The 9,477-nt window shown below is 36.3% G+C and overlaps 1 protein-coding gene across 1 annotated transcript; it reads left to right on the top strand.

Annotated features, from left to right (window-relative positions):
• Positions 1 to 1,204: 1,204 nt before the first annotated feature.
• Positions 1,205 to 2,898, top strand: LOC149216402 (uncharacterized). Its single transcript, XM_089389938.1, has 5 exons — positions 1,205 to 1,255; positions 1,572 to 1,625; positions 1,981 to 2,308; positions 2,592 to 2,646; positions 2,712 to 2,898. The coding sequence occupies exons 1-5, from the start codon at positions 1,205 to 1,207 to the stop codon at positions 2,842 to 2,844; spliced, it is 621 nt and encodes a 206-aa protein (XP_089246064.1). The 3' UTR covers positions 2,845 to 2,898.
• The last annotated feature ends 6,579 nt before the right edge of the window (positions 2,899 to 9,477 follow it).

Raw genomic sequence — 9,477 nt, 5'->3', positions numbered from 1 at the left:
GGTCATTTTTATTTTGTTATTTTTAATTTAGTTTAATTTAATTTAATATAATTTTATTTTATTTTCACCAAATTAAAATGCATTACATTAATTTTTTTTTTTTATTTAATTTAATTTTTATTTATAGAATATTACATTACATTAACTACAACATCTTTACCATATTGCTCATAAGTATAAAAAAATCTAAAAATAAAAGTGTAAAAATTCTAAATCCATAATTCTAAATTCTAAATTCAATCCACTAAAATAACCCAACATCTTTACTATATTGCTCATTGGTAAAAAAAATATGAAATTAAAAGTGTAAAAATTCTAATAGATAATTCTAAATTCAATGCACTAACAATTTAATTAATTCAATAACAATAAATAGTTTAATATCTTAACGTTTTCCATTAACACATTTTACTTTAAATTTTCCATTTATTATAATTTCTAAACATGTCATTACTATTTATTTCATTCAAAATTATGTTATGATTTCTAAACATGTCATGGCTCTTTATTTTGTAGGGATACAAATAGGATTAAAACAAAATGTTAACCTTTATTATTTAAAAAATTATTTTTCAATATATTTCGTTAAAAAAAGCATTCTTTTATTACAATTTCTAAATTAAAAATATTATATGTAATCTAAAAAAGTTATGTCCTCATTGTTATTTGTAAATTGAAAATATTATTTCCATTTTAACATTACCCACTAATCTGAATGATTGAGTTGTTTAAAAAAAAATTAAAATTATAAAAATCAAAACTATAAAACCATTAGAAAAATATATAACACTCAAACATAAATAAAAATCACCATTTCAATAATAATTCACTGATTGAAAAAAGAGATAAAGAAAATCATACGTAAAAATAACCTACTCCCTTCATAAATTAAAATCACCATTCAATAATAATTCACTGATTGAAAAGAGAGATAAATAAAATTATAGGTAAAAATAACCTACTCCCTTAACCTCGTTGGCTAAATATTCCACCTACTCCGTTCTTTAACCTCGTTGGCTAAACATTCCAACATCAGCTTCTATTTATAGCATGCTTTTGCTTTTTCTTTTTTCACACGCGCCAAGGGGGTTTCTATTAATAAAATGTATGTTCAAATTAAACGAAGCGAGAGAGGTGTGAAGAAATAAAAACCAAACCATAATACTGGAACCTTACAAAAGCAGAGGAATTCAAATTTCTTTCTATGGCGATTTCAGATTTGCATGGAACTCCAATTGGAAGTGGAATGTTGATGGCACGTTCACTTCCTTCCCAAAAAGCTATGAGTTCAGAGAGATTGTGACCGTTTGAAAGGGAGAGTATATAAGACAATTTCTAGCACACAGAACTGTCTCACTTTCATCTCATATTCTTTTCTCGTCTGCACTGCATTGGTTTGCTTTGTTTTCTGTCAATGCTTGTTTCCTCCGTTGCATGGCCATGCATTTTGGATTTTTACAGTTTTTTTTTTATTTTTTCTGTTTTGATTGTACTTGGCGCTTTCTCCTTTTCTTTGCCATTCTGTTTGCATTGCTTGCACAGGCGACTTTGTTTTGTTTGCATTTATGTAGAGGAGAAGAATTGCAAGAGATGAAACGCTTGTGATCCGGGAAGTGGAGGAACAGGTATGCGTTTATTTTTCGACATATATAGATTTTGCTATTAAGTTTGTACAGGGAAAAAATGCCTGGTAGATAATGGCTATGCATAGAACGCAAACTGTTCAACAGTTTTCATTCATTATTTCTATTGCACAGTGAAGCCGTGGAAAATCACAGGGGCGTTCACCGTAGAGATTGTGCTTTTATTTATTTGGGCAATTCTCGCCTAATGGTTTTGGCCTGCTTAATAATTATGCAACAGGTGAAGAGAAGGGTCGCAATGGAGGGAGATTATGAAACGAGAAGTTTCGGATTCTGAATTTGTCTTGTGCTTTCTCACTTGTTTCCATATATGTTTATCTGTCTCAATCGGCTGCAGACGCGGTCTAATGCGGTGTTTAAAAGTTTTGCAGTGAATTTGGGGAATGAGACGACACGCAGGACTAATTCGAACGTGCCAAAGGATGATCGTACACGTGTTTGCCGCATTCGTTCTATTAGGCTAGGTAAGTACCGATTCTTCTTTCTCGGTTTATCAAAAAGACGAAAAACTTTCGGTGACTCTCAATATACTCTCTCTGCAGGTACGAATTCGGCCAGTCCATGTACAAATTCCGTCGGTCCATGTCGGCAAGCATTCGATCATTTCTCTGTTTTACTTACAATTGAGATATGTCCTGAACCTATAATCGATAAGCATGCTCCAGGTAAATAGCTAACCCCATAGAGGATGGGTTTTAACATTAATTTGTGCAGTATTGACCTGTGTGCATCCTTCACCTGGGCATTTTTATTTTATTTTTGTTGCATAGAGCCGCCAGAATTGTTTTATGGTATTCTTGATACTGTACGGGAGGTTGACGGTGTTTATATATTATTTCACACTAAGGGTTTTAATTAGTTTTTCTATGGTCTTATTGATACAGATCCTCCGCAGCTTTTCATATTTTTTGGCGGTTGGCTTGCTTATTGGTTCATTATTTGATACAGGCAAACGGGTGAAGATGGGCGCTCGCCACAAGGAATTGAACATGACAGAGCTCAGGTTTGTTTTAGTTTATTTGAAGCATGATTCTGTCTTCGTCTGTCCCTCTCACAAATGGTTTGCAGTCGAATTTCAGGAGAAAGGAGGAAGTGGAATTGCACGAGAAATGACGAAGCATATTTACTTGGTCGCTTGGAAAAAAGAGGACATGAGTGCCTTTCGTACGAAATTGAGGAGAGGGCGAAGAGGGTACGATGAGATCATGACATCTTGGTGGTATAGGGAGGTCTTTTCATACTTATTTTGTGCGAAGTTATAGGTACGTGCCATGCCATATCACTGTATGGTCGCTCGTACAACGTTTTTCGTACTTTGTATCTAGGTCAACCGCTAACCCACCCAATAGAAAACGTCTTGCTAATCGGTCGTAAAACAACTATTTAGAACTCTGTCCTGCCAAATTTCATTAAAGACGATTCTTAAGTAAGGTTGCCTGAAGTCTTTTAGATGTTCAGATTAGTTGTGAGTGTGTTATTTGTGTGGCTGCGTTTGTTTGCTTGGGACTTTTTATTTTGTTGCAGGATGTATAGTAGAACAGAGGAAAGACGGGTAAAGAAGAAACCCATTGCAGTGGAGAAGTTTGATAGCTGTTTTTGCTTGCTGTATTAGAGTGCCTAGAGATGTAAGAGTTTAATTTGTAAGTGTTGTTTAAAACATTTTATTGTTTGTTTCAATTATAGGTTAAACCTTTTTATTGATTATTTTGATTTTAAAATAATGCTTGTTTGCTTTGAATTTGTTTGATAGTGCTTGGTTATCTGTTTTGGCTTGATTTATGGTTTAGATTGAGCTTTTTGATTTGCAACAGGTTACAAAGGTTTGCCATTGAAGAAGAAGATGAGAGAATTTTTTTGTTTCAGCCTACGAGCCGTTTGAGTTTTTCCCTGGGTAGGTTTGTTTGTTTGGTTTGATTATATCATTTATATATAATTAGAATGGCTCTATAAACTGATTGTTTTTCAATCTTCGTTTGCAATCATAACAGAGATGATATCACATGTCGAAGGAGAGATGATGATGACGAATATTACCAGATTACAAGTTTGAACCAGGTAGATAGACATTCTTTCAATTGTTTTACAACTGGCCCTACAGGTTATATGGTTATTCTCCTTTTTGCCAATCTTGTAGTCATTTAATTGGTGCTGAAAATTATTATTTAGAATGTCCACCAACATTTCACCAGAAGAACTAGATGACAGTAGAGGCAGGGTTACCTGAAAGTCACATGATTATATATGATTACATTGGCCAACTATGTAAGTATATTAATGCCATGTACTTTGTATGTCAAATTTCATTTTGTTCCTTCATCTTTGGGATGTTTTCCATAACGATTCTTTGATGTCCATGATTCCTTAGTAGCCTGTATTCCCTCCTTGTGTCACAAAATAGTGTGGGTTTGTGTTCATGATTGGGATGATGTTAGTAAGTGCTGCTTTGTGTGTGAGCTTGGTGCATGTCTCTATTAAGATGAATAGAACTAGATGCCATATGAAGTGTTTGTGTTCATGATTGGGATGATGTTAGTAAGTGCTGCTTTGTGTGTGAGCTTGGTGCATGTCTCTATTAAGATGAATAGAACTAGATGCCATATGAAGTACCAAAAGATACTAGCCTAAGGAACCAATTTTTTTTTTTTTTTTTTTGGGAATTTTCAATTATTTTGAAGGAATTTATCTCCTTTCCCTTGCTTTTGTACTTTTGCTAACTAGTCTAAACATACCAAATAGGATAACATGAAAAACATACTAAATAGGATAACATGAAAGGAGTTAGATAAATGAAGCATTAATTCTTTTACTACGACATATGCAAAACATGTAAAGCATGAAGTTATATACATTCAAACAAGTACAACTCCCCTAAATTATTGAATCTTCTCTTTTCAACCTATCATTGCCTCCTCCCATTATTAGCCATGGACCTTACCTAGCTCAAAAGCTAGCTCTTGAGTCGTCCACTTTCCTTAGACCAAGACAAGTATTTTGACTATTGAACTATCTGTTACATTTTTTTTGACCCACTATGGCCCCACATTAGAGTCTTGAGCTAGTTCATTATAAGTGGTTCCTTGTGGCTTAAACCCGCTAGATGTGGGTTGTATTCCTTGATTTTTATGTGAAAATCCTCTCCCCATATTTCTTTTCTGTTTGTGGGGGAGTTTTCCTCCCCATCCCCATACCTCCCATTCCCTTCCTAGTTCATTTACCCTCTTTTTAATAATTGGCTTGTCTTGTCTCTCGAATGGGTCTTTTCTATTTGTGACCCTTTGGTGTGTTTTCTTAGCTTCGTGGATTCTCTCTCAAGTCAACATAGGATTCTCTTGAGTAAGAGGCCTTCTTGTCCCTTTTCATTTGGGGACCTTGGTTCTCTCCATCTCCTCTTGGTGCGTCAAAGTTTTTATGCCCTTCCTCTCTTTTTATTAACATTGTCATTACCTAAACAATTGTCATGCTTACTCCCACCCATATTGGCGGGGTCTCTTTTCCTCTATTTATTAGAGAATGTTTGCTACAATCCTTGATACTCACTTGTCCTCGCTTCTCTGATTGTTCCTTGTTTCTCTTCAATTTGCTCTCTTTGTAGTTTTTTTTCTCTTTACTAGGGGAACTCCCTATTGATAATCTTCTTGCAAACCTAGCACTCAACACTTAATTTCTAACAAACTTAACAGATCTACTAATTAGATACATAGCTAGGTCCATTAACACAATAAAATTAGCGGAAGCAAATATACCGATCTCAATCACAATGGCATAATAGATCTTGCCCAATCACAATTTTTCATTAATAGTCTAAAACTTATCTGGGCTCTCGTTTTGGGATAATGGCCTAACTGAGAAAATACAAAATACAAAAATAAACCTGGATGTGATCCCACAGATCTGTCCTAGATCGATCCATGATTTTCCTTTAGCCTCTCTACACTCGCTCAGACCCAACACATTGCTCACTGAGATGTCTCTCTCAAACTTGTGTTGTTGTTGTGTGTTTTCTCCTTTACTTGGCCTTGCTTTTATAACTTTATATTGAGCTAAATCCTTAACCCTAACCCTAATTTCTAAAGTGATTAATGGCTGAGATTAGATCTCGCCTCACTTGAGATCAATTGGCTAAGATTAAAACATAATCACTAAAGTAAATAATTTACTTTTCCTAAGTTTCTTTTAGCTCAATAATCTGACATAATGATATATGCTTTTTCCTAAGTTAGACTTAGGCTAAGGTGCATTAGTAATCTTTCTCACACTTGAGCAACTTTTCTAAGGAGAATGTGGGCAACTTCTGCACGCCTAGACATAAGGCCCGTGCAGAAGTACTTCACTGAGCTACAAACTTCAACACCTACTACATTGTTTTGCTTACTCTTTCTTTTTTTCTTATTCTACATGTCTTTTAAGAGAAGGGGCAACTTAGTAGCCACCTTTCTATAGGCAAGATACATCCTCCTATCGCAATTATTAACATGGAACCTTGTACAATTTTACTTTGCCATGTTGCCTTCATTGATCCATTGATTATTCATGAACGTTATACAAGAAGAAATGTATTGTTCTATCATTGTTAATAGCCTAGGATATGTTGCAAATTTCTTTTCCATGCTTCCTCCATCCACTCATCCTCCCCTCTTTGGTTTTCCTTTTCTTGCAGTAGCGTGTCCACTTGCATAGCCCACATTTTTTGACCCACCCTACCTAACATCTGAGTCAAAGCCATTGTGTGACTTGCCTCTTAGTCTTTTTTGGATCCTCAAGTTAGTCTTAGCATTGCCAATGACATGCTTTATGTCATAATTAGTGTGACTGTGAACCATTGCACTTGTAGCGATGCCCATCTTAGTTTCATGCCCTTGCCTCATCCATAATTCATTTTCCTCCATAGTCAATAGTGTGTTTGTGGTCCATGTGTGCCAAACTCTATCCTAGTCCTTTGTTCTTGACACTTCCTTCCCTCCATGCCTTGAGTGTAAGCCTTCCTACTTTAGCTTGCTTGACTTGAGTTATGTTTTCTTGTTCTTTTTTCTATTTTTTGAGTGACAAATATGTTGGTTCTTTTTTAAAATGTTTTCTTAGAAAAACTTGGGGGCTTGGTGCTCTTGCTTGGTCATTTTGACCTCTTGACTTCCATTTCAACTTCTCACCTATTCATTTGGCCTCTTTGCACACCTCACCATCACCTTTTTTTGACCTCAAGACATACTATTTATGTCATAATTAGTGTGACGTGAACCATTGCACTTGTGGCATTGCCCATCATATTTTCATGCCTTTGCCTCATCCATAATTCATTTTCCTACATGGTTAATAGTGTGTTTATGGTCCATATGTGTCAAACTCTACATTAATCCTTTGTTATGTGTTGCTCTTGACACTTTCTTCCCTCCATGCCTTGAGTGAAGCCTTCCTACTTTAGCTTGCTTGACTTGAGTTATTCTAATACTTCTGTTAGGTACCTCCAACGCTTTGGGGAAAGTTCTTCTTGTTCTTTTTCTATTTTTTGAGTTACAAATCTATTGGTTCTTTCCTGAAATGACCTCTAGACCTCCATTTCAACCTCTCACCTTTTTGTTTGGCCTCTTCCCACACCTCACCATCACCTTTTTTTGATCTCATGGCATCATATTTTTGTCATAATTAGTGTGACTGTAAACCATTTCACTTGTAGCATTGCTTATCATAGTTTCATGCCTTTGCCTTATCCATAATTCATTTTCCTCCATTGTCAGTAGTGTGTTTGTGGTCCATGTGTGCCAAACCCTACAATAGTCCTTTGTTATTTTGTTATGTGTTGCTTTTAACACTTCCTTCCCTTCATGCCTTGAGTATAAGCCTTCCTACTTTAGCTTGCTTGACTTGAGTTATTCAAACACTTCTGTTAGGTACCTCCAATGCCTAGGGGGAGAGTTTTCTTGTTCTTTTTCTTTTTCTTGTGAAAAAATTGTTGGTTATTTTCTAAAATGTTTTCTTAGGAAAAATCGGGGGCTTGGTGCTCCTGTGTGGTCATTTTGACCTCTCGACCTCCATTTCAACCTCTCACCTATTCTTTTGGTCTCTTCCCACACTCACCATCACCTTTTTTTGACCTCATGATATCATATTTTGGTTTCTTGTCCCCCTTTTTTGGCCTCTCTAATTCCCTTTAACCTCTTGGCCCTCCTTTTTGGCCCATCAACAACCTTTTGTGCTTTTAGCCTACCTTTGGATTTTATTATCCAACCCCTCCTCCTTTTCCTAACAAGACTTTTGTTGCAACAAGCAATGTTATACCATAGGCTTAGTTCATTAGTTGGTAAAATGGGAGGCACATCCTTCCTTGTTTCTATAATCACCCCAATTGTCATTGGTCTTTATCATTGCCCCATTATATGAAGGAAATGCATGTGAAGAATTAACTAATTGGGTTCATTAGTAGTAGAATCCATGCTTTTTCTATATAGGGCATCTTTCCCTGATATAGGTAAAAATATAACACAAAAAATGACATTTTCATGCTACTTTTCCCATCGATATTTTTGAAGGTGCTTCAACCTTTTATAATGGTTCATTCTTTTTCTACCCATAATTTAATTTATTTAATTGGTCTTGTCCTTTGTTGTTGGTGCTTATCAACATTGACTTATCACGTTATATTATTAGCCATCCCAATAATACTATAATTGCTGGTCTTTTTTAGAAAGGAGGGCCAATCAAGAGTGTTGATTTTGATTACTTGGTTTAATGTGTAGTGCTACCTACCACCAGTGGGTAACCCCATAGGAGAGTTTTTCTCCTAGATTTGTCTTCCATAGACAACCAACAACCCTTGACAACCACTAGTGTAGCTGATATTGTGCTAGTTGATCTTCTCTCCCTGAGCCAATTGTATGTCTCCTCGCCCATCTATCGAGAGCGTATGTTTGAAGGTGGGCTTTCCAATCCTAAAGGTATGCCTTTCATTGTGCAATTGGGTGATTATGCTTTTTAATCCTTGGGCACACTTGGGTGATCATGCTTTTTTAACATTGGGCACACTTGGGTATAGATTATTGGGTGACTTGGAAGGAGGAAGGGTTTTGACTATAGTCTTGTTCCCTCACCTTGCAGGGTGGTCACTCCTCAACCCTAGTCCTGTGGGATCTCCCTTACTAGCTTATAGCTTCAGGATGGGTACTACTTGGGAAACCCCGATTTTGGTACTGCGGTCCCGTTTTCCCGTTTCAATTTTTTCACTTCCCTCCGCACATTACATGCCCTATTTCATCATCTTCCTTCTTTGGGTCCATGTTGCCACACAATCTAGTAGGGATCCTAGGAGGGTACCTAAGGGACAACTACTACACTAAATGATAAAAACAATGAGACAAAGACCCAATATCACCTTAGTTAGCATCCCTTGCTCTTTACAGACTTCCGCTGATGGGATGAGTCCTAGTATGAAGGAAATCACTAATAATGGTAGGATCAACAACTAGGTATAATGTGATTTCCAAGGCCCATTCAAAAGAGAGGCTCGATATGAGGCTCACTTGCTTTAATGAAGCTTAATTGCTCCCCAAGAAAGACCTAAGTTTGAAGGATTAGACCTAGGGTTTGGGGGGTGTTTGACAATAATGAGTATTCCTAAGGTCAAGACCATCAATATGATATAGAATGTCTCAAGTAGCTTTGTGAGATAATCATATATCTTCAAGAGGGCTTTTGCTATTTGAGAGATGTCGATTGGGTCCACACAAGATTTAGGGCTTACGACTTTATCATGGGAGGAAAACCTCCTAGGTGCACGCTAGATCAAGCTAGGACAATGAAAAGGGTCAAAATGATTAACTTCCTCTGAGTTTTATGTGCAAAG

This window comes from Pinus tabuliformis, chromosome 1_1 (assembly GCF_031772625.1).
Source record: "Pinus tabuliformis cultivar Carrire ecotype Pingquan chromosome 1_1, CPIR1, whole genome shotgun sequence".
In the NCBI taxonomy this organism is placed as follows: Eukaryota; Viridiplantae; Streptophyta; class Pinopsida; order Pinales; family Pinaceae; genus Pinus; species Pinus tabuliformis.
Note: the sequence above shows the minus strand (reverse complement) of the source record. Positions and strands in the feature narration are given on the sequence as shown.

Bases quoted from the DNA above. Each gene is read 5' to 3' on its own strand.
- LOC149216402 (XM_089389938.1), top strand. From the start codon at position 1,205: ATGGCGATTTCAGATTTGCATGGAACTCCAATTGGAAGTGGAATGTTG. The intron at 1,256-1,571 runs GCACGTTCACTT...GCATTTATGTAG, and splicing joins TTGGAAGTGGAATGTTGATG to AGGAGAAGAATTGCAAGAGA. The intron at 1,626-1,980 runs GTATGCGTTTAT...AATCGGCTGCAG, and splicing joins TCCGGGAAGTGGAGGAACAG to ACGCGGTCTAATGCGGTGTT.